This window comes from Tiliqua scincoides, chromosome 4 (assembly GCF_035046505.1).
Source record: "Tiliqua scincoides isolate rTilSci1 chromosome 4, rTilSci1.hap2, whole genome shotgun sequence".
NCBI lineage: Eukaryota > Metazoa > Chordata > Lepidosauria > Squamata > Scincidae > Tiliqua > Tiliqua scincoides.
Window position 1 is genome coordinate 210,284,155 of NC_089824.1, and position 26,011 is coordinate 210,310,165.

The window sequence follows — 26,011 nt, forward strand, 5'->3', positions numbered from 1 at the left end:
TGAGAAACTGAGGAGTGATACAATAACAGATGCAAGAAATTCTTTCATGGCTACCAGTTACTTTTCTTTCAACTTCTTCAAATTTCTATTAACAGAAACAATTGAATTCCTATCTATTACCAAATAGCTAACTATTTTTAATTGTCCAGAATACTTTTATTGTAGTCAGTTACTGATATAATGATAGGCAAATCCCTGCTAGATGAAGAAATTGTGCCTATGAATTATTCAGTGTAAGGTATGAAAAATTAGTTATGAACCAATAACACAAACCAAAGCACATTTTACTTTCTTAAACGTTACACCAATTCCTGGGTATATTTGGGATGCCGATTCCAAAAATGGCATCCATTTTGCCCTATTGTGTCTAATTTTGGAGATACAGTATAGCCTCCTTAGTGAATGGTTCAAGCAGCTTCCTCATGAGGAAGCTGCTTGAACCATTCACTAATGAAGCTATACTATATCTCCAAAACTAGATGTGATAGGGCAAAACGGATGCCATTTTTGGAATCAGCACCCCAAATTCATATTAAACCACCATAAAGTTTGGGAAAAACATTTCTGACCCTCAATTTTGTAAGCCTGTGTAATTTTACATATAAATCTAATTGTAGTAAAAGTTGTGGTATGCAGCATCTCCTGGACCAAACAGTTGCTGGATACCATAATTTTCTAGAAATTAGAACAGTGGTTCTCAAAGTCCTACTCAGATTTTAGGAACTCTTTGCATGCGGGGGAATGGACAACAACAGGATTGCAGCAATCATGCTGCTGCGGGCAGGGAGGAGTCTTTTTACTAACCTGAGGGTTGTAGAAAAAAAGGGGGGGGGGAAACCCACTTCCTTTTTTGGGACAAAAACCAGAAGTTGGTTTTTTCCCCTCTTTTTCCTACATTTTCAAGCCTCAGGGAGGGCTGCAGAGGGGGTTGCAGGCTCCGCAGACCCTCCAGGCAGCCATAGCAACCCCCAGGTAAGTGAAAAAACCCCTCCTTGCCCAGGAGCAGCATGATCATAGTAACATGTTGCTGCCAATTTCTGATTCCCCTTCTGATTCCGGTTCCCCTGGTGGGTCGCAACCTATCAGTTTGGGAACCACTGTATTAGAACATTATACCCAACTTCAAGGGTAAGTCTCTCCCTCCCCCCCAAACTCACCATAATAGTACGAACAAGGCTACTTATCACAACTTGAAGTTGACTCTTCTATGATGAACTTTCACAGCCATATGGAGAAGTGCATGTGTGTTCTAAACTCTCATGGCCACTCAGAATTGCTACAAAATGTAATACGCCTTTTAGCCAATTTCCAGTTAGCAGAGCTCTCCAGATCATCAAACTGGATATCACAACTTTTGCTGTTCTTTATAAATGTTTATTCAATGTACAGCATATTCAGACATTATTTTAAGCGATTTGAAAATTACTGTGAATACTGTGGCATCCCTATATGTGCAATTCACTGCAGATGCACTCCAGTGAATCACTTCTGTTTCAATCAGACCTCGCCATGGTAATCCACATCATTGTGTATAGATTACTGCAATACACTCTAGTCTAGAAGACCCTCAAGAACAGTGTTTCTGTGGATCGGGACCCACCAGGTGGGTCACGAGCCAATTTCAGGTGGTCCCCATTCATTTCAATATTTTATTTTTAATATTTTAGACTTGATGCCACCATGGTATGTGACTGCAATTGGGGAAATGTTACAGATCTGTACTTTTAACAGGCTACTGTGAAGATGCTTTTAAGAATAGTAAATGGACTTACTCCTGCGTAAGTGTGGGTAGCATTGCAGCCTAGGATTGTTAAAAATTTTCCTGCTTGATGATGTATCTTCCGGTTAAGACAGTGGGTCCTGACAGATTCTCATTCTAAAAAGTGGGTCCCAGTGCTAAGTTTGAGAACCAATGGTTTAGAGTGTATGATTCACCTGTTATGCATCCCCCCTTCACTTTTGTGTTAAATAACGTGCAGATACGGACACTGCTTGAAAGCCTGATTCTGTATTAGTTTCAGTTTAGTAAAGGCAAATATAAAAAGTTTGAGAACCACTGCTCTAGAATGTGGCTACATGAGTACTGACAGATGACAACTACTGTATCTGATTATGTTACACCTTTGTTGATTGCTATGTACTGGACACCAATTTGCTTCCAGGCACGATTCAAGCTTAGGTTATCATCTGGCTTAGGATCAAAATATATGAAGAAGCACCTTCTCCTATGTAAATTTGCACATCTAGTTCAATTTTTTACACCTCAAACCTAATGGACCCAGGTGGCAACAAAACCTGCACTGTACTAGCACTAACTGCCATAAAGAAGTTAGTGCCAGCTGTAAAAGGCACTCCAGTAACACACTGTAGTATGGTGCAAAAACAAAACCCTTTCTGGTTTCTGGCAGGAAGGTCAGAAGCTTACTGCCTGTACCAGCTAATCCCCAGCTGTCCACTGAGGAAGTGTAGGGAGACAGAGAGAACATGTGCAGGGAGGGGGCAAAATTGAGCAGGAAGAGAGTGAAATGAGGTGGGCAGGCTGTGGTAGGGGGTAGATCCAGTGGCGATGGCACACACAGATCCTATCCTCCTTTTCTGCAGCCTCCCTCCCCCTTTGTCTCCTTGATCTTGTGCTTGCAAAATCGATAGTGCTGTTCTGAAGAGATCCATTGCAAAACTGGAGGGGATTTAAGTTCTCCTTTGCCTCCCAAGCCTCCTGAACCTCCTCCCCCCCCCCCCTGGATACAGCATGCCCATTTTTGGTGTGGTTGCTCCAGAAAGATAAGAAAGGACAGGATCGGGCAGTTATTTTGTTTTAATCTTGACTGGTTTTGTTTTTTTTCTTTGCTAACTTTAGTTAATTTTATTTTATTAACTAAAATTAACTTTTTTATATTTTGTACTGTAAACTGTGATAAGTCTACAAAAAAGGAGCAGTGTCTGTGTTTGTGTGCATGTGTGTGTGTGAGAGAGAGAGATTTAGAAATAATTTTTAGACCATTAGATAATTAGCATAGAAGATGAGTACAATGATAAATCAATTTGTGTACTTAAACAGTAACTTAATTTTGATATAAAACATATGAATAGTACCTGTGGGTGTTTAATAATTTATTTAAAAATGAATAGAGCCTGTATTTAGTTGATTAAGTTTTGAAATTTGCCTCAGGGTGATATTTAGTTTCAGAGAATCTGCTGGTACTATGGCTTTTATATCTTGGCGTTTAGCTGGAATGGTAATTTAAATATATATTGTAATTATTATTATTGCCTTCAAAAAGAGCAATTCAGGAAATGATACTCAATTTTGGAGTCATGACTGTGCTTGATATTTGCCTTGCTGCATCGATATAAAAGGAGTCTGTAAAATACTTCCCTACGGTGTGCATTTCATTTCCCAATGTTACTTACTTGTCAGTCTCTGTATCAAACAAACCCTGAAACACTGATGTTTGTTATGGAGTTCTCAGAGTGCTACAGGGGTTTTGCATAAATATTTCCTGTGTGATTTCAAGATGCTGTATCTTAAAGACCAGAAGAAGGGTGTGTGAATTTAAAAGGATTTGTTAATTTCTTCTTGTCTTGTTTCTTTGTTATTTGAAACACCTTTTTGCATGCCAGAGCTTGGGGCTCTACTGGAAAAAAACTGGATATATGTTTGGTGGTGGGCCCTACCTGGTGGGCTAAATCTGAGGTTTGATATAATTCGGTTGAGGGTAATTAATTAAGAGCCCAATCCTGAGCTCAGTGCTCTGGCTTTCCACCGGAGCGCACTGTTGCAAACGTGCCGTAAGGCATGTCAGTGAGGCTTACCACCAGGCCACCACCCATGCTAGTGCCGGGCGGGCACTAAAGTTTATGCTACCATAAATATATTTGTTAATCTTTGAGGGACTGCACAATTCTCTGTTGTTTTTGCTGCTACATACGGGCAGCCCAACCCGGAACTGCCCGGGGTGCCCAGCCTCGGTGGCACCGAGAACGGCTGCCGCCAGATCTTGCACACCTCAGGCTACCGCAGGCGGCACCTCAGGAGAAGGGGACTTTCGTCCCCCTCTCCCAGGTAAGGGAAGCAGCCCCACAATGGGGCTACTCACTTTACCGCCGACTGTTCATGTAGGGCGCCGAGCCCTCCACTAATGGACAGGATCCGGTGGAGCAGAGCTCCACTGGACCCGCCTCCTGCCTCCCTGCTCCCTCCCCTGGCATGCCTCCCACCCACCCTCTCCCCGCCCCCACACCTCCCCCCCCCGGAACATCCCCTCCCCACCCCCTCCTTGCCCCCGCTTGCTGTGCCACGGCTCGGCGGTTCATGAGACTGCTGAGCGCTGGAGGCTGAGCGCCCACCATGTACTAGCCTGGCGCTAACCCATCACCAGCCAGCGCTGGGCTAACACATGCGGTAGCCCAGTGGTGAGGCTTGCAAACGTGCCTTATGTCACATTTGTGACAGTGCACAGCGGCACAAAGCTGCAGTGCAGAGCCCAGGATTGGGCTCTAACACGACTAACACAGTTGTCAAATATTGTTGGTTGCAATAATATGTGAAGTTATACTCTCCCATATCATACTGGATTCCTGCCCTTTGTAAACTTCTTTGATTAAGGATTAGAGATTCACCTTTCTGCTATGTACTATGGTGTCATGTATTGGAGTTTCCTTTCGTGCAGACTGTGCCTATCTCATTCTCTACACTTGTCTACTCTACAGCCTGAGGCTCTTCAAGTTTTCTCAGAAGTCCCACTGTGTTCATTAAGGGCTTAGTCCCATGATAGTGTGCATAGGATTACAGCTTTAAAAGTCTCTCCAACAATCTTTTTCCTTATTACAAGATAAGATAGCAGAGAGCATGTTCCCAGAGGAGCAGGAAAACTTACTTGGCCATAAGAGGAAGCAGAAAGTTGCACTTTATGGAACAGAGCAGGCAGAAGTTGCTTGTATCCAGTTTTGTATATGAATGGCAAATAAAAAGGGTTTTTTTTGGCCAGCTCATATAACACCAGTATGAGGAAATGCTATTATAAAACCAGTAATTTAAGAAGTCCTAAAACAACAAGGAACTTCTGGCAAAGCTCCTCTGCCCTTAACAGAAGAGGTACACTCCATTCCCCACCTGGAAAAGCTGAGATGGGAAATACTTCATTGGTTAAATAGGTTAAGGCAGTGGTTCTCAAACTTTTAGCACCGGGACCCACTTTTGAGAATCTGTAAGGACCCACTGGAAGTGATATCATCACTGGAAGTGACATCATCAAATAAGAAAATTTTTAACAATTCTAGGCTGCAATCCTACCCACACTTACCCGGGAGTAAGTTCCATTTACTATCATTGTTAAAAGCATATACATAGTAGCCTGTTAAAAGTATAGATCTGTAACATTTCCCCAAATGCAGTCACATATCATGGTAGCATCAAGTCTACTATATTAAAAATAAAATATTGAAATGAATGGGAATCCATCTGAAAATGGCTTTTGACCCACCTGGTGGGTCCCAACCCAGTTTGAGAAACACTGGGCTATGGTGGTCTGGTCTAGAGGGCAGGAGGTCTGGTCAAGAGGGTAGAGCCTCAGTTAGCCTGAAGATAACATCTGAAGATTGCTAGTTCGAGACCACCGGCAGCTCCATGAATGGCAAGATCTTGAAGCAGCTGACAAGCCGAGCTGAGTTATTCCACCTGCTCTTTGGTGTGAGCGAAGAAGCGTCTTGGCTGCCCTTCAAGTGAGAGATGAAGGAGCTTCTTGTCAGTCTGCATGGGAGGCAACTGGAGGCCAGAAGTGATACCAGACCAGAAAGATCCATCTGAAATGTTGTGCTTTCAAAGGTTCTTGAAAGACAGAACCTTTCTGTGATTGTAAAAATCCCCTCGGGGATTTAGAAACAGCCTGCCTATGTAAACCACCTTGAATAAAGTCAAAGGAGTAATCCGATGACCAGAAATACCCAGTATTATTATTATTATTATTATTATTATTATTATTATTATTATTATTATTATTATTATTATTATATGGTATTGGTGGCACAGGAGCCTTGACAGAAAAACCAGGGTAACCACTCTCAAATAGCTCAATCGCACACAGAAGGCAATAGGGCTCCAGTGCCTTTAACAATGGTATAGAAAGGGAATTTTGGCAGATGCAACTTTCTTCACCCCAACATGGTGTACAAGAATCCCTTTCTGTGCCACTATTAAATAACAGGGTGGAACTTTAGGTTATAGGAACTAAAGAGTATTTAGGAACATACTAACCTGGGAGTACAAAGAGGCTCTTTTCAAAGTGTCGTCTTCCTGTATTTAGCAGGTGGAGAACAGCTGTCCCTCTTCACCTCAGCATGGCATCTTTTCCAGTAGCTGTTGGCAATGTCTCTTCTGTATTATTTTTTAGATTGTAAGCCCTTTGGGAACAGGGAAGCATTTATTGATTTATTTTACTATGTAAATTGCTTTGTGAACTACTTTTGTTGAAAAACGGCATATAAGTATTCTGTAATAATAATAATAAAATACCAAGTCCAGCTAAAGAAACAGCAACTGTGACATGAAAGGAAAGTTACAGCCCAATCCTATGCATGTCTACTCAGAAACGAGACCCATTAGAGTCAATGGGGCTTACTCCCAGGAAAGTGTGGATAGGATTGAGCTGTCAGACAGCATCCATGTTTGGTGGAATGTTTTTTAAAAAGAATAAACCCAACATCCAAATTCATGTATAGTCTCCGTATCATTTTTGTATTTTTAATTCACCCCCCTCCACCAGCTTTCCGTCTGGTTTTTTGGTCATCATTAAAAACACACACACATTTTTTAAAACCCTGTAAAAATCCCCTAATCTGTCCCTGTCCCCCCCCCCCCCAATTTGGTGTCTGACTAACCAAAATCAATTAACTTTGGCTGACAAAGATTTCCTTGCAGCCCTTTTGTATGTCTGTGTGGTGGCCAGGGGATAATTTTACTGTAGGATAGATGATTTTAGTGTATTTTTTACTGATAATTTGATTTATAATTTACAGAGGACAGTTTAACTGCAATTTCTTTTGAAATGTCGTTTCTTTTTCAAATGCTTGTTGTCTTTGCATCAACCTGTTTTCTACATGAACTGGTTTTTTTGTATGAAGTTATGTTTTGTCCTTTAAGGACACTTGTGCCAGCTTCCCCTCAATCAACCTCTCCCTCATAGTTCCCCTCCCACACCTTTCTCAACACAGTGAGGAGAGAGAGAAGCTTGATTGGCTGCCTGGCCAAACTGACCGAGCTTCTGACAGAAAACAAGCAGGGCCAGACAGGTGGCTAAAGGCAGGAAAAACCGTTGGCTAAAAGGCGGGAAAAACCGTTGGTCTTGTGTAACGGTTCTTGCGCTTCTCATGTCTCTCAACCTAGAAGCACAATAGGCAGTGTGAGGGATGAGTGGTCCCCCTTTTAAACAGCACCAGCTTGAACTGCCTTTCCCCTCAGCCACCCTATGGCTTTCCCCAGAGAGACAGACTGGTCCTCATTCACTTTATTAGACCAACACCGACATTCCCTTAGGGAAGAAGCAGGAAAAACGCTTGAAAAGAAGGCTGATCCCCTTGTTTCCAGTCATGAAACCCCTAGGTATGGACAATAGCAGTGATTTTCAATTTTTTCCATCTCACGGCACACTGACAAGGCACTAAAATGGTCAAGGCACACCATGTGCGGGCTCACATCTCCCATTGGCCCTATTAATAACCTTCCCCCAAGTTTCTGTGGCACACCTGTGGACCACTCGTGGCACACCAGTGTGCCACAGCACAGTGGTTGGAAATGGCTGGACAAGAGAGTTGCAAGTTAGGTCCTAAGCTCTTCATTAAAAAGCACAGAACCAGATCAAAATACAAACATATATCATATATCAAAACAGAAACATATAACACATAGCACTGAATTGCTACAGTTCACCTCAGATTTGGCCAATGTGTGAGGCACCCTTTGAATGGCCATTTTAAAAATGCAGCGTGGGGGGAAAAGACCTGACAAAAAATATAAAACAACCATGTGCAGAAATGAGGGATTTCTCGCCACTTCTGGCAAAAATGCTGGCATACAGCCATCAGCTTGCTGTGGGCACAATCCTAACCAGGTCTACTCAAATGCAAGTCCTATTGTGTTCAATGGGTCTTACTTCCAGGAAAGTGAGGTTACGATTGCAGCCTGTGCTACATAGAGCAGTGGTTCTTAAACCTTTTAGCACTGGACCCATTGTTTAGAATGACAATCTGTCAGGACCCACTAGAAGTGATATCATTAACCTTGAAGTGATGTCATGGCCAGAAGTGACATCATCAAGCAGGAAAATTTTTAACAACCCCAGAGGACAAAATCAATTAAACAGCCCAATCAAATCAGTCAAACAGCCCAATCTTTTGCCTATCTACTCAGAAGTAAGTCCCAGTATATTCAATGGGACTTACTCTCTGGAAAGTATTTCTAGGATTGCAGCTGGGCAGCCCAATCCTGAGCTGCCCGGGGCACACGGCTGCAGCGGCACAGAGAACAGCTCCCACTGCATCCTGTGTGCCTCAGCCTGCCTCGGGAGAAGGGGACTTTTGTCCCCTTCTCCCAGGTAAGGTAAGCAGCCCCACAAGGTAAAGGCGCTCATGTAGGGCGCCGAGCCCTACACGAATGCCTTTGATCCGGTGGAGCGGAGCTCCACAGGACTCGCCTCCCTCCCGCCCACCATGCCTCCAGCCTGCCCTTTCTCTGCCTCCCACCTCCTCCCTGCCCTCCCTCTGTCACACCTCCTCCCTGCCCTCCCTCTGCCCTCCCCACACCTCCCTGGAACGCCTCCTCCCCACCCCGCTTATTCTGCCACAGCTTGGCGATCCGTGAGACTGCTGAGCAGTGGAGGACGGGCGCCCGCCCGCCCGGCGCTAGCCCAGCACTGGCCAGCGCTGGCCAGCGCTGGGCTAGCACAGCCACGGGCCTGGCATTAAGTCTTGCAGACGTGACTTACGGCAATTTGTGACAGTGTGCTCCAGCGTAAAGCCGGAGTGCTGAACTCAGGATTGGGCTCTAAGTAAATTAGAAGTTTACAATAAGTATAAGTTTAAAAATTTATTTAAAATAAAGACAAACCCTCCTAACCCTTCCAAGCAGATGCCCATCTGTTAAGGTATAAAAAATAAAATACATTACACATTAATGAATAGGAAGCCATCTGAAATTGGCTCACAACCCACATAGTGGGTCCCGACCCACAAGTGGAGAAACACTGAATGGAACATACTCAGTACCAACATGGGAGCTATGGTACTATACTTTCCCTCAGAAAAAATGGACAATTGCTACCTCAACTCCGTCCCAGTGGTAGCAACTACCCCTTCCCAATACAAGATGTCAACCAGTTATAAACAAAATTATTGCCAGACAACTACTTTATAAGACTTTATATTGCCAGCCACATGCTTATATTTTAAGCATGTGAAGGTGCTTGACGTGTTGGTTCATCTAATTCAGAATTATCTGTCTACTCTTGACTGTTGGCTGCTCTCCAAGATGGTCTCGGACAGAGTCTTTCACAATAGCAATCTTTTTAAAGTCAAGCCAACGTTGCATATACGTAAAAGGGATCAAATGTGTGCACTTGTGGGCCTGGCAGAAATGGGTGAAACTGGAGGGCAGTAGGTGCTTGGGCCAAAGACTTCAGGGAAAAGTTAGATTTCAAGGAGGAAATTGAAGCAAGTAAAAGAAGAGGCAAGTAGGAAAGTGGGAATGAGATTCAGATGTGAGGATGTGATTCAGATAGTGAGGGTGGGTACATGCCATAATTCTGGAACTCTGGCCTTTGCAGGAGTTTTCAATGTAGGAGAAAGGGAGTACTGCTGCCCTTGCAAAGATGTCAAACTTATTTTTCCAGGGGCTTAATAGATGAATATAAAACCTATTCTAACCTTTAAGCCAGTGGTTCCAAAACTTTTTTGACTGGCAGCTCCCTTGACCCACTGAGCCATTGGCCATGGCTCCCCATTAGGGTTACAAGCCTATACATTGTACAGTGTGGTGGTTTTTTTGTTAGGATTCCACAGCTCCCCTGGCTGTTTTCCACGGCTCCCTGGAAAACCACGGCTCACAGTTTGGGAACCACTGCTTTAAGCAAAAAGGGATTATATGAATCCCTGTGTATTTATGGACCCTTCACAAAATTTATGGAGATTTCACAAAATCTCCTGAACTGTCCTTTTTCCAGCTATAACTTTTCAAACTGCCACTTCACCATCATCCTCTGTCATCCCCTCCTGTTAGACAGAATTTAGAAAACTAGTTTACCCAGAACTTTACAATACCAATTTACAATTTTGTGTGTGGCCCTTTGCATAGAATGTGAAGACATATCCTTGTCAAAAAGGGGCTTAGCAATCTAAAAAGACACCCGGTAGAAAACAGAGGAAGGGGAGGGAAGTGAGGATAGGGGAATAGGGGAAGGAAATGTTATTCATTCATGTACATGTATTTAGGCTGTTACGGGCAATAGGTGGTTGGGCCAAAGGTTTCAAGCAAAAGATAGCTTTCAAGGGGGAATTTGAAACAAGTAAAAGAGGAGGAGAGCAGGAAAGTGGGTAGGCGGCAAATGGGGATGTAATTCAGATAGTGAGAGTAGGAAGGTGCCATAATTCTGGAACTCTGGCAGTTGCAAGAACATAAGAACATAAGAACAGCCCCACTGGATCAGGCCATAGGCCCATCTAGTCCAGCTTTCTGTATCTCAGAGCAGCCCACCAAATGCCCCAGGGAGCACACCTGATAACAAGAGACCTCATCCTGGTGCCCTCCCTTGCATCTGGCATTCTGACATAACCCATTTCTAAAATCAGGCGGTTGTACATGCACATCATGGCTTTTAACCCGTAATGGATTTTTCCTCCAGAAACTTGTCCAATCCCCTTTTAAAGGCATCCAGGCCAGACGCCATCACCACATCCTGTGGCAAGGAGTTCCACAGACCAACCACACGCTGAGTAAAGAAATATTTTCTTTTGTCTGTTCTAACTCTCCCAACACTCAATTTTAGCGGATGTCCCCTGGTTCTGGTTTTATGTGAGAGTGTAAAGAGCATCTCCCTATCCACTCTGTCCATCCCCTGCATAATTTTGTATATCTCAATCATGTCTCCCCTGAGGTGCCTCTTTTCTAGGCTGAAGAGGCCCAAACGCCATAGCCTTTCCTCATAAGGAAGGTGCCCCAGCCCAGTAATCATCTTAGTCGCTCTCTTTTGCACCTTTTCCATTTCCACTACGTCTTTTTTGAGATGTGGCGACCAGAACTGAACACAATACTCCAGGTGTGGCCTTACCATAGATTTGTACAACAGCATTATAATATTAGCTGTTTTGTTCTCCAAACCTTTTCTAATGATCCCAAGCATGGAATTAGCCCTCTTCACTGCGCCACACATTGGGTCGACACTTTCATCAAGCTGTCTACAAGGACCCCAAGATCTCTCTCCTAATCTGTCTCAGACAGTTCAGAACCCATTAGCCTATATGTAAAGTTTTGATACTTTGCCCCAATGTGCATGACTTTACACTTACTGACATTGAAACGCATCTGCCATTTTGCTGCCCAGTCTCCCAGTTTGGAGAGATCCTTCTGGAGCTCTTCACAGTCTCTTCTAGTCTTCACCATTCTTTAAAGTTTGGTGTCGTCTGCAAACTTTGCCACCTCACTGCTCAACCCTGTCTCCAGGTCATTTATGAAGAGGTTGAAAAGCACCGGTCCCAAGACAGATCCTTGGGGCACACCGCTTTTCACTTCTCTCCATTGTGAAAATTGCCCATTGACACCCACTCTCTGTTTCCTGGCCTTCAACCAGTTCTCAATCCATGTCCTCTAATTCCCTGACTGTGGAGTTTTTTTCAGTAGCCTTTGGTGAGGGACCGTGTCGAACACCTTCTGAAAGTCCAGATATATAATGTCTATGGGTTCTCCCGCATCCACAGGCCTGTTGACCTTTTCAAAGAATTCTATAAGGTTCGTGAGGCAAGACTTACCCTTACGGAAGCCATGCTGATTCTCCTTCAGCAAGGCCTGTTCGTCTATGTGTTTTGAGATCCTATCTTTGATGAGGCATTCCACCATCTTACCTGGTATAGATGTTAGGCTGACCGGCCTACAGTTTCCCGGGTCCCCCCTCTTTCCCTTTTTAAAGATAGGTGTGACATTTGCTATTCTCCAATCTTCTGGCACCGTGGCCATTTTGAGGGACAAATTGCATATCTTAGTCAAGAGATCAGCAACTTCATTTTTCAATTCCTTAATAACTCTAGGGTGGATGCCATCAGGGCCCGGTGACTTATTGATCTTTAACTGATCAATTAGGTCTGAAACATCTCTTTTAACCTCTGTCTGACTTAATTCTTCAGACAGGAGGGGTCGTTCAGGCAGCGGTATCTGCCCGAGGTCTTCTGCCGTGAAGACAGATGCATAGAATTCATTTAATTTCTCTGCCATCTCTAAGTCTCCTTTTATCTCCCCTTTCCCTCCCTCACCATCCAGAGGGCCAACCGCTTCTCTGGCGGGTTTCCTGCTTCTAACATATTTGAAGAAGCTTTTATTATTCCCCTTAATGTTGCTGGCCATGCGTTCCTCATAGTCTCACTTGGCCTCCCATATCACCTTCTTACATTTCTCAAGAGTTCTCAAGGCAGGAGAAAGGGGATGATGCTGCCCATGCTAATATGTCAGGTCCTGAACAGTCCCACTCTGCCTGAACAGGAGAGGTTCTTCAGGATGCTCTGGTAGCTGCCAAAGTTCTCAACTTGAGTTTTCAGTTTAATTTGAGTTTTCAGCGCCTGTTGTTATCCATTTAATAATAAATACTGTTAATAATTGGGGTAATTTCACCACTGTGCTTTGATTGACCTGTTTCCATTCAAAGTGTAGAATTAGCTATCCCATGTTCAGTTCAAAGCTTCTATCATCCTGCTAAACAAAGCATCCTCAGACTGAAATGTTTTAAGTCTTCATTCTTTGATAAGCATGGGGATCTTTCGCATCATGTTATCTCTTTGTAGGTGATTTGGATGCCCTTCAGGAGAAAAGCGGGATAGAAACAGAATAAATAAATCTCCAATGGGTCAGATTCACAGTTCCATACAGAAACTGTGATTACGGGGCTGGGGCACCTTCCTTATGAGGAAAGGCTACGGCGTTTGGGCCTCTTCAGCCTAGAAAAGAGACGCCTGAGGGGGGACATGATTGAGACATACATAATTATGCAGGGGATGGACAGAGTGGATAGAGAGATGCTCTTTACACTCTCACATAATACCAGAACCAGGGGGCGGGTTAGGACAGACAAAAGAAAATATTTCTTTACTCAGCGTGTGGTTGGTCTGTGGAACTCCTTGCCACAGGATGTGGTGATGGCGTCTAGCCTAGACGCCTTTAAAAGGGGATTGGACAAGTTTCTGGAGGAAAAATCCATTATGGGGTACAAGCCATGATGTGTATGCGCAACCTCCTGATTTTAGAAATGGGTTATGTCAGAATGCCAGATGCAAGGGAGGGCACCAGGATGAGGTCTCTTGTTATCTGGTGTGCTCTCTGGGGCATTTGGTGGGCTGCTGTGAGATACAGAAAGCTGGACTAGATGGGCCTATGGCCTGATCCAGTGGGGCTGTTCTTATGTTCTTAAACACAGTTACCTGGGACTGATTTGCAATGGGACTGATTTCCCCCTCTTGCTGTACTCTCTGGTTCTTTGCCCATTCTTGCATCTCACCTGCTAAAACAAATAGGATTCTCATCTTACCCAAAGGACTGCAAGGGAAGGTGGTAAAGTAACCAAGGTAGGGGCATGGCACCAGCAACTGTGGTCACGTTATCTTCTGCTACTGTGAAGCTGTTCAAGAGACACTAATGATCTCTGGAGCCTGAGATGAGACCCAGCAACTGTACAGTTGGAGTACAGAAGCAGAGATATAATGGTTTGACTAAGGGACAAACTAGATATTGTTTGGTTTTACTGTGTTTTTGATTTGGGCAAACAGAACTTCCAGGGACCTCTGATCTAAATGAGGACCACAGTCTGGGAGGAGAGGACTAACAGGTTGGCCTTGCAGTGGTCCCAATCCAGATCAGTACTCAGGATGCCTATTCCTCCACCACTATCATCATGACAAAAAATGCAGGGTCAAACAATAAAGTGACATCCCATTTGGCCTTGAGTTATGATCCAATTCAATCCTTCCTTTCTCCCTGCTGCAGCTGCACTAAAAAGACACATGCTGTATCCAGTGGGGGTGGGGTGGGGCAAAGTAGGAGGTTTCAGAAGGTGAATTTAAATTCCCTTTCCCCTCCTTAATCCTCCTGCCTTGCAATGAATCTTCTCAGATCTTCATCAGCGAGTTCACTGGCACAAGTTAGAGGAGAAAAAACGGTGCGGAGGCTGCAAATGAGGATAGGATCAGTTGTGTATCATCACTACCCCCTCTAGCAGCCTCCCACCCCCATTCCTCCCCTTCCCTGCCTGGTTCTGCCCCTGCCCTGTTCTGCCCTCCCCCATCCCTACTGCCTCCTGCATTGGCTTACCTGCTCTGGTGGTCAGCTAGCACAGCAATGACACACGTGGAAGGCTCCAGCCTTCCCACTGATACCAGCAGTATGCACTGCTGGAGTGCACTTTACAGCTGCCTTAAAGCAGTGAGTACAAGCAAAACACTAGTTCCACCAGCAGGACAGCCCAATAGGATTGTACTGTTCATTGCCAAGCCTAGAGTTGAACCAAAGATTTTATCTCATACATAGTTCATGTTCTTTCATATTATTTTCCTATACGAGTATATTTGGGAAAACATCTAGGATCACTACTGAACATTGACTTCATTGGACTTTTCACATAGAAGTTAACTGTGGAATTCGTTGTGAGAATATAATAGCTTAATGCTGTGGTTTTCAAACTCTCAGGGAGTTTGAAGACCAGAGTAAGTCCTTGCAGGGGAGGGAGGGGAGGCAGTGGGGGTGAAGGTAGCGACGTGATTCCCAGGATCGCGTCACTAAGGAGGGCTGCAGGGATGGGGATGTACTCACTAGTCCCTGCAGCAGCCTGTTGTGGGTACAGGGAGCCATGCGCGAGCATCTGCAGGGCTCCCCAGCTTTCTAAAAGTGAAAGTGGAGCGATAGTGCTCCACTTCCGGTTTTGCGGAAGTGGAGCGTGATTGCTCCACTTTCACTTTTGGAACATTGGGGAGCCCTGCAGATGCTCGGGCAGGGCTCCCCACACCCCAAACAGGCTGCTGCAGGGAATGGTGAGTACATCCTAGTCCCTGCAGCCCCCTTTAGCTATGCGATCCTGGGGATTGCATTGTTATCTTCCCCCTGCCCTGCCCCTTAAGGGGGCAGAGGCCAGGGCTGTCAGGCTGGGGCATCACAATGCCCTAGTTTAAATATCTTTGGCTTAATGTTTCACAAAAAGAAACTCACACTGTATGCATGTATGACACTAGTAGATTGGATATGCATAGTGTAAGAAATTGCCATTTTAATACTGTTGACCCAAACAAAACATTTTCCCCCAAATTTAATTTCCAAATAGATTTAATTCATGTTCATGGGTCCCCTTAGGGGGAGAAAGGCAAGTTAAAAATACAGTAAGTAAATTAAATGTTCAAATGCTACTTAAAATACTGTAGGATAAATTCTGTAATTTTTTTTATCCTGTTGTGAAATAATGATTTAAGTGCATTTCTGTTTGTGTTGCCAAAAAACCAGAATGCTCATGCTGTGACCTGTTGGAAATAAGCTGACAGGCTTTATCCTTGTGTGATACATCTGTAGTGCCTTGCTGTTTCCAGCTTAGATTTCTCTGTAATTAATGCAGAGTGCTTTTTAAGTTGGCATGTTTGGCCAGTAATGTATCCTTTTCTTCTTAAAGGTTACTTCATCTTCAAGAAGTGGGAACTAAAATGAAAGAAAGAACATATGTGATTCGTTCCAAAGAGCATGCCATTCAAATCCTTGCCTTTCTCCTTTAAAGCACTCTCAACTTCTGTTGGCCCCAAACCTGAGAAATTAAACCTAGATATGATTCCTGGATCTACCATTTGGCACTGTTTACATAGCCATGCATTTCTAAAGACGAAACAGAAACCTATTTGATTTATGCAGGCCTGTGATAAAATTCAATACATATGGGTCATAAAAGATCATCACAACACCTGCAAAAACTGAAGGGATCAGTTGGTAAAAAACTACTATAAGAAACAAGGCAAATTTGCAGAACTTATCATCCTGTTGACACTACCATCTGTTGACTTGACAATCAGTATATTTTATTTTGAAAATTTTCGATCTGAATCATGCTTAAAAAACAATATTTGGAAACTGAGGATCAATTGTGTAGGTTCTATATAATACCCTTCTAAGCCTGATAAATACAAACTTTCTAACACAAATCATTACCAATTTCTATCTCTGTCAGATATGAGTAATATTTATTAGTTTTCAAAAAACCACTTCAGACTTCCTCCTTTGAGAAGTAGCATATTGTGAAAGTCAGGTTCATTGTGATATATACCATCAGAGCACTCCCACTTTGAAAAGGACCATATTCCTTTCCACAACTGAATGTGATCATCCAGAATTGGAATTTTACACCAAGAATCCAAAGAACCACACAACTATTTCTGCATGCCAAAAGGGACTTGGATGTGTTTTTTGAACTGCTGCCAAATCCCCCTTCTCAACCATATCTACCACCACCATTCTTATGGGAAACCGTATTTGAAACTAAGGGAAGAATGTAAAGTAGTCTGTGATAAAGCATGGGTGCATGCTTTCAAGTAAAAACACATCTCACGTGGCTAAGGGGAATTCTTGGGAAGGCTTAAAGTAGTAGTTTTTTTTGTTTTTGTTTTTAGTTTTGCTTATATGTATACAGGCTACATTCAGATTTTAGCAAATTAGGGCTGAAATCCTATCCACACTTTCCTAGGAGTAAGCTCCATTGACTCTAATGGGACTTATTTCTGAGTAGACAGACATAGGCTTGGGCTCTAATTCTGTTATAAATAGACTGGGTACTCTCTACAACTATGTTACCTGGAGAGGAGGAGAATTGCTGAGAAAAATGAAGCAAAAATGCATTTTTGTTCATAGGAGACTTAAAAGCAATCTGCTGTTTTGCTCTATGGGGAATGCTACTAGTGTTCTTCGTTCATGACACATTTATCTCCCCCCACCACACACACACTGTTGTTATCCAGCCAAAACCTTCATATAATTAAAAACCACAGGCACTCATTCATAGTGTCAGATCAAAAGGTTAATGTGCTATGGTAGAGAGGAAGTACTTATATTATACCCTTGAACATTTTTTGAAGTTTACAGCATTTAAAAACAAGTTAAGTCAAACTCTGGCCAAAGCTAATATTACATCATTTGATTTAAAGCATTAATTATAGTTGTTTTAAACCAGTTGATCCAAATTTTTGGGTGGCTGAAAAAAGGAGTGGCTGGTGATATACTTCCCAGGGCTGTAGCTCATATACATGAAATGGCAAGTTAAGATTTCTATGGGCACAAAGCAAGAAAAAATTTGTTAAAGTATTTCTTGCTGCTTCATAAATTTAACAAATTATTCATATAATTATGCATATCAAAGTTTTATTGCAGATATTGGACTTGATTACATGCTATATATTCAAGATTAAACTGTATGTCATAATTTGTTTCAGCTCCGAGGTTCTTAATGCAGTTGAAAACATTATTGAAGGTGTTATTACAAGTCTGTCCAGAAATGAAGCACCTGTTCTCATCTTGAATAACAGATCAGATTGGGGAAACATACGGTAGGTATCTTTCACCATTTGTGATGAATGCACATATGTAAATATCACAAGTAAAATGTTAATTTTTCTTTTTTATGATCATGAGCTATGTGATTGTGGTAGTCTTCTCTCTCCAGGGGAGCTCTGCTTTGAAGCAGTTGCTGAAGGAAATGTTCAGGGGGAAAGAGAAGCCAGGGAGACAGGCAGGAAAGCTGTAGTAAGTTATTTATTGTGGCCTCTGAATGGCCAGAGTTTATAACAAAAAAAAAAAAACAACTGAGCCATAATCACACCCTTCACCTTCAAGTTCAATAATAACTTTCCCCCAATGTCTGGGTCAGGTAGAAGGCTGTCATTCAATCCTAGGAAGAGCCCTATGGGATTAGTGGAGGATGCAACAACAACAACAACATTATTTATATACCGCTTTTCAACAAAAAGTTCACAAAGCGGTTTACAGAGAAAATCAAATATCTAATGGCTCCCTTTCCCAAAAGGGCTCACAATCTAAAAAGACGCAACACCAGCAGACAGCCACTAGAACAGACAGTGCTGGGGTGAGGTGGGCCAGTTACTCTCCCCCTGCTAAATAAAAGAGGAGCACCCACTTGAAAAAGTGCCTCTTACCGAGTTAGCAACTCAGTTGGTGTTGGAGGAGTGTGGAATCTGCCGTGTCCAGGTCCACCCAGTTAGGAAGCAGTGGTCTATTGCAGCAGCATCAGCCCCATGCTTTAGACAGGATGTGGCATAATGGTGGTTTTAGTTAATTGGGAATTAGGGCTGCATCCTCCTAAGGTCCTTCTCTTGGTCTGCCATCCCCAGCCTTCCTTGCTCTTTCCTGGAGCTCCCATTCTGGTGCTCAGTGCAACTCTCTTCAAGCAATTGGTTTGTTATCTTCTACCTCCTCTTGTTCATACCCACTTTCCCGACTGTCTACCTTTTGGCCACTCGCCTCCTCTCCTCATTTTTTCTTTTCCCAGTTTCACTTTCCCCCTCCTTCCTTGGCCTCTGCATTCCTGCTAAATCTCCCCCTTTCTGTCTGTTTCCCTCACATTCAGTCTCTGATCCAGCAACTTTTATGGGCTTGTACCAGTAACTAGCCCCTCTTTCTTCTGATGGCCAGCAACTGAAACCCTTCACCACCTATTGGCTGGTGCTCAATGAAGATGTCACTGTCATGGCATCCAACTCTTGGCTACAACTTTCAATTGCAGCCTATTTGGCCAGGGAGCAAAATAAGGCTCACAAGGTATCATCACGTAGTTCAATGTCATTCTTTGTTCCATTTTATTTTCATACGCTTTTTTCTGAATGAATCTGCAGCAAAATCTGGGCCTGTTCACACAATCCTCAGTGTTTTGCAGCTGTCATTTTTAGTTTATGTACAGCACTGGCATTTATACAACCAGGTCAACACATGACAACCTGCCTAAAAATCAGTGGTTTACTAACATTCACAACTATCATGCATTTGAAAAACTCCCAAGAACAGCTCGTAAAATTAGACTAAAACCCAAATCCTAACCAACTTTCTAGCACGGGCATAGCTGCGCCAATGGGGTATGTGCTGCATTCTGCAGTTGGGTGCTAGTCATGGAGGCTTCCTCAAGAAGGGAATGTTTGTTCCCTTTCCTCAGAGCTGCATTGCACTAACCGTGGTGCTGGAAAGTTGGTTAGGATTGCACCCTAAGTTTTCTAGGGGCATTTATGAGTTCTGATGTAGAACATTAGAATCTCAGTAATATGAACCCAGGCCTGGCTCCAGCTAGGCTCCAGCTATAAGAGCATAAGAACATAAGAAGAGCCCTGCTGGATCAGGCCAAAGACCCATGTAGTCCAGCTTCCTGTATCTCACAGTGGCCCACCAAATGCCCAACAGAGCACACAAGCACACAATCTGCATCCCAGTGCCCTCCCCTGCATCTTGCAAATCAGAGGCAGCCTGCCTCTAAAACCAAGAGCTTGCACATACCTACTATGACTTGTAACCTGTAATGAACTTTTCTTCCAGAAATTTGTCCAATCCCCTTTTAAAGGCATCCAGGCAAGATGCCATCACTACTTCCTATGGCAAAGAGTTCCACAAACTAATTACACGCTGGGTAAAGAAATATTTTCTTCTGTGTGTCCTAAGTCTCCCAACACTCAACTTTTGTGGATGTCCCCTGGTTCCGGTGTTATGTCAGAGGGAAAAGAGCGTCTGTCTATCTACTCTGTCCATCCCCTGGATGATTTTGTATCTCAATCATGTCCCCCCTGAGACACCTCTTTTCTAGGCTGAAAAGGCCCAAACGCTGTAGCCTTTCCTCACAGGGAAGGTGCCCCAGTCCAATAATCATTTTGGTTGCTCTCTTTGGTTCCATCTCCCTATATCCTTTTAGCTGTCTTATTCTCAATGCCTTTCCTAAAGATCCCAAGCATGGAATTAGCCCTCTTCACTGCGCCACACATTGGGTCGACACTTTCATCAAGCTGTCTACAAGGACCCCAAGATCTCTCTCCTAATCTGTCTCAGACAGTTCAGAACCCATTAGCCTATATGTAAAGTTTTGATACTTTGCCCCAATGTGCATGACTTTACACTTACTGACATTGAAACGCATCTGCCATTTTGCTGCCCAGTCTCCCAGTTTGGAGAGATCCTTCTGGAGCTCTTCACAGTCTCGTCTAGTCTTCACCATTCTTTAAAGTTTGGTGTCATCTGCAAACTTGGCCAACTCAATGTTTAGCCCTGCCTCCAGGTCGTTTATGAACAGGTTGAAAAGCACTGGTCCCAGGACAGATCCTTGGGGCACACTGCTTTTCACCTCTCTCCATTGTGAAAATTGCCCATTGACACCCACTCTCTGCTTCCTGGACCTCAACCAGTTCTCAATCCATGAGAGGACCTGTCCTCTAATTCCCTGAATGTGGAGTGTTCTCAGCAGCATTTGGTGAGGGACCTTGTCAAAATTCCACACACCCCTTTCTTTTTGGTCTCTGTGTTAGTGCCCCCTCTCCAGGCACCTTCTCTGCAGCTTCTAAACTGGCCAGGGGAGTTCTGCTCTTGGCCTAGCCAGTTTAAAATAAGCAGTGAAGGAGAAGAGGAGGCAATGATGCTGGGATGTGGTAGGATGGTGGTGGCACCACCTGTTTACCCTCTTTTTTGGAAGCTGGATGGAGTGTCTCATGGCTTCCTTGTTGGAGTCTCACTTTGCTGTTCTGTTCAAAACACAGAGCAAAGAGAAAGAAGTAAGAGGCACTGGCATACCCAGGAGGGGGGATCAAGGGGTGCAAGTGTTCCCAGGCAGCACAGCTGGGGGGGGAACCACCACCATCCACTTCCCCCGCTGATCGCTGGCTCCATTTCAGCTCTGTGGCTTCTTTCTGAGCTGCTGCTTTGCTTTGCCAACCACTGCTGTTTCAACTTCTGAACCCCCTCCCACCTAGTAACATTCCGTTTGTTGCCCCCCCCGGCCCACTGATGCCCTTCCAGCGACACCCAGTGACCTCCACCTGCCACCCAGTGCCCATTGTCCTGTTGCTCTGCACCACTCCTATTGGACCTATTGGTGCTGTTCCATTTGCCACTCCCCCGCCCACTTCCCCAAAGCATTTCTTTGCACTTCCCCACCCCTTCTCTTTCTACAGCTAGGGAGGGGGAAGAAACTCAAAGCAGAAGAGCCGTGAGTGCATTATGCAGCTGTTCCATTTTTCTACCTCTCTTCCTAAGAGTGAGACTTTTCCGTCTTCCCCTTAAGCTGCGTCCAAAACACAAGAAAAATGGTAATCTTGCCAGGAGCAATTCCACACATGCTCAGGGGGAGTCTAGTTTAAATCAGCTTCCTCTAACCAAATCTGAGTCTTTATTTGTGCATAGGGAGGTCTTGAGCTGAAAAATCTTCTGTAAAAACAACTTGAGGTGTTTTTTTGCAAGTTGGTTAAAACTTCCTGATGAGACCATTTGGTAAGTCTAGTTTCCTGTACTCCAAGCAGATCATGTCAAGCTCTTGTTGTTTTTTTACTCCCTCTGTTGCCAATTAACCTTCCTTTATTACTCCCTCCTTTAATGATAAACCTTGCTCATTTCCCCCACAAGAAATGCAAACACCAAGAGAAAGAACCTCTGAACCACATAGCCAATCAGTTTTGAGCGTTCGGTTTAACAATAGTACTCACCATCCCTCCCCCACTCCCCATTTGCAGTCCAATTTGATTTATTTATTCTGAAGCCAATTCCATTGCATTCAGTGAGTCTTAGGGCAGAGCAAAACAAAACAATTGTGGGGTGTGAATGTATGAATCGTCATGGGGAAAAAGTCTTCAACTCCAATAAAAAATATGAATACAGTATATCCCCTCCTTCAATCATCTGGTAGCACTGACTACTGCTTCCGGACACTGATTACTTCTCAAATGCTCCTACACACAAGCATTTATCCCTATAGGGCAGTGGTTCCCAAACTGAGAGCTGGGGCTCCCCAGGGAGCCACAGAATCCTCACGAAAACCCGCCTCCATATACAATGTATAGGATTGTAGCCCTAATGGGGAGCCACAGCCAATAGCCCAGGAGATCAAAGGAGTTGCCAGTCAAAAAAATTTGGAAAACACTAATGTAAGGAAAAAAGGTCAACATACACACTGTCTTTCCACATGCAGAGCATTTCAATGTGTGTTTCAGTTTCAGTATCCCTTAAAAATAATATGTCTTTATGCTGCCTGGACATTGATAATATATTAATGCTTATTAACAACACATTTTTGAATTATTTCAATGTGTATTTTATGTTTAAAATGTCTTGGTGTTGCCATGTTAGTCCTGGGCAGTAATTAATTAATTAATTAAATTTGATTTTGTCATATGGGGTGCCAAAATTTCCTGTTGCCCCAGGCAGCAGATGCCTTAGGTATCCCATTGTAAGAAGGGGTTAGATGAGGTCGCTGTGGAGGTGGTTGATGGGTGCAGTGTGCCACCTGCACCCTACACTGCTCAAAGTAGCTGTATTACCTCAACTCATGGGTGGGTCAGCCCTGTATGAGCCACAGAGATGCAAGCCCAACTGTCAGTTAAATGCCCATTCTCTGAGCCCATCCATTAAGGACACTCAAGTGGAAATTCAAAAGTGATTTGAAGGGATATTCTTCAGTCAATTCATATTTTTAAAACAGAAAGCAATATAGGTTAATAGAAAGGGACTAGAGGAAAATATGATAGATGTGGTCTTTGTACTGTGCATGGCTCCTACTAGGTTGGGTAGAAGGCATAAGTAGATAATGTTGATCTTTCAACCACTATTGCAGATGTATTTATAACACGGATGCACAGATATCAGAAAAAGTTGTCATCAGATATCAGAAAACATTGTCAGTAGTTGTAGTATTCTCATTATCTACAACGGCAGGTATAATTTATGACAGATTATTAAAGAAATGGCATATTTGTTAGATTCTGTTAAGAAACTGTGGCAAATTTGTTAGATTCTGTTGAACCAGGAATCAGGTGCTAATGATGTTCACAAAAACTTTTTCCCCATATGAGTGTCCTGAAGAATGAGGAGCACTTCCAGACTATTTCACCTTAGAGCTTTATGTTGAACTGTGGCACTTGGGAAATCACTTCACAAGTGAAATCACTTCACAAGTGAAGATGTCACAAGATTTGGCTACCATGATTTTAAATTAATATTAAAATCATTGCCTTTTTGGCCTGTGAAATGGGCAGCTCAGTCCATCATAAGTCCCTATAGTGGCAGCAACATGGCAGCGGAGTTTCAAAACCTTGAGAGATTCTTTGGGATAAGGGAATGCTTGTTCCCTTGCTCTGTGGTAAGCTCATGTGGGCCTATGCCAGTGATATTGTGGTACATGTCCACACTGACCCATGAAGGCAGTCAGGATTCAGCAGGTGCCACTGCCACAAAACCTGACCTCTTTGTGGGACTGATCCTTCCTCTTCCCCACCCCTGTTACCACTCTCTTTTGCCCACCACCCCGCCGCTTCCTGCCTCCCTACTGGTTCCTTCACAGCCTTATCTGTAAAGAATTGGGAATGGAGTGTAAAGTTTTAGGTGTTTTTAGACTGACAGGTAGGATTATGCAGAAGAATGTAGAGAAGATTGAAGAGCAGTAGGTTTATAGGATCAGTGCCCTTTTCTTGTCTTGCTATTCTGTGCTTAGAGACAGAGTTGGATAGGGAAGGTAATTATTGTCAGCTGGAGCTCATAGCAGCATCATGGGACTAAGACAAGTTTTCAGGAGAAAGGGAAGAGGTATAAAAAGGAAGGGCTTGGGGATGAGCGTCTGCTCTTTTCTTGTCCCCTCTGTTTTCTTTCTGTTTTTCCGGGGCCTGGACTTGGTAGTCTTCCAGTGCCCTATGGGTAGCAGTTCATGAGTTATGAATTTGTTAAACTTCTAATTTAGGAGTCTACAACATTCTTCTGGGAGCATCTGTTAGTAAAGTGGTATGAGGAAGTTAGTTTTAGATATCTTTTTTGTTTTATTGAGCTGTAGTATGCCTATCTTTATGCTTAGTTATCGAGAGCTTTAAGTTCTCCATTATATAAGCTTATCTTTAAATAAACATTTCTTAAGTAATTCTGTGTGGAGTGTATTGCCTGAGACTTCCAAACAGATGCTCAGCCTACATTCAGTGGCCTTGGATATGTTTTATTAATAAGGGGAAGTGAAAGGAAATTTGTAAGATGCTATGGTATTTGTTATATAGTGGGTCTATGTGAATAAAGGAAGGCATAGCAATAACAGCTCAATACATTTATTCCATCTTCAGAACAGGACCTGACAATGAATCTGACACAAGGCAAACACCCCTGGCTTTTATACCCTTTAGCTGCGCCCAGACTTCCCATGATTGGTGCAGTTGAAACATTAACTAGAGGGCCAATCAGATGGTAGGATTTTGATCCATCACCCAATTGGCCAGCAATAAGTCTGGGCCAATCACTTATGCAGGATTTCGATCCTGCATAACTTGCATACATAACAGTATTGAAGCCAGGGGGCTTCTAATGGTGAGAACGCCCCCTCTCCTTATTGAAGTTATTTTCAAATAGGGGGCTTCTGAGGTATGGCTACCTTTCCAATAATATTGCATGTAATCTACCAAGGGAAATAAAGGAGAAATCCAGAAGATGATTTCTCCTATGGATGCATTTTTGCAATATTTGTGTTCTTGCTGTCCTAAATGACCTGTGAATGTTTTATCTGGACATTTAGGAGCAGCACAGGCTCATTACAGCTAAAACAACAAAGGCAAAGTGTCTTTTTTTTCCTTTTTTAAAAACTAAGTCTGTTTTTCAGGTCTTGTTAACTCCTTCAGATAATGATGGAAAGTGATACAGGTGATGGAAAGATCAGCTAACTAATTCTCTCTAGCCCTGAGGCTATTCAAAAATCAGATAGCTGCTAACTGCCCTGCAAAGAGAACGGGTCTTGCAGTTTGCAAGGCTTCTGCAGCTTGTGTACAGATACACAGGTGTGTGTTGCTTAACAACCATCTGCTTAATGATTGATCACATATATGATGGTGGTCAAAGCACAACAAAGAGGCTCTTAAGGAGGCAGTCAGGTCTCCCATAGTCTGCAGCAGAGGCTTTACACAACAAAGGGCACAATCCTAACCCACTTTCCAGTACCAACATAAGGGAACAAGCAACTGTTACCCTGCAGATGCCTCATCTTGTCTGATCTTGGAAGCTAAGCAGGGTCAGGCCTGGTTAGTACTTGGATGGGAGAGCACCTGGGAATACTGGGTGCTGTAGGCTTAAACCATAGTCTTTTGAGACTGAAGGTTGCCAACCATTCCTTATTTTTAGCAGGATTCTGTGAATGCCACCCACCTGCAGGATGCAGCACATGTCCCATTGGGACAGCTATACCAGTGCTGTAAAGTTGGTTAGGATTTGGGCCAAAGAGGCTCTTAATGCAAAGAAGAGGCAGTCTATCTCCAGCCTGTTTACACAATAAAGCAGGGCCTATGAGAGGAATTTTAGCAGGGGGTACAAAGTTTCTTCTGGGCCCCTTCCCAAATGGGAAGGGGGGCAATGGGAACAGGCAGAATGGGGGGGGGCAAAATAGGGCAGGAGAGGGTGCTGACAGCCACAATAGTCTTTGGAGCTCAGGTCTACTAGGCTTCTTGATGCAGAGTCCAGGTCTACCCGTCCATGTGGCATTAGCAGCTTGATAAAGTAATATGGAAAACCAAACACACTCCTAAGTCTCTC

At 43.5% G+C, this 26,011-nt stretch overlaps 1 protein-coding gene across 1 annotated transcript in view; it reads left to right on the forward strand.

Annotated features, from left to right (window-relative positions):
- The window catches only part of SPO11 (SPO11 initiator of meiotic double strand breaks), a 120,628-nt gene that overhangs the window by 55,148 nt on the left and 39,469 nt on the right, over positions 1-26,011 (forward strand). Inside the window, exons 2-3 of the mRNA XM_066624709.1 lie at positions 15,897-15,915; positions 17,698-17,811. Of these exons, the coding sequence (XP_066480806.1) occupies positions 15,897-15,915; positions 17,698-17,811 (133 nt within the window). The remainder of the gene's footprint in view (positions 1-15,896; positions 15,916-17,697; positions 17,812-26,011) is intronic.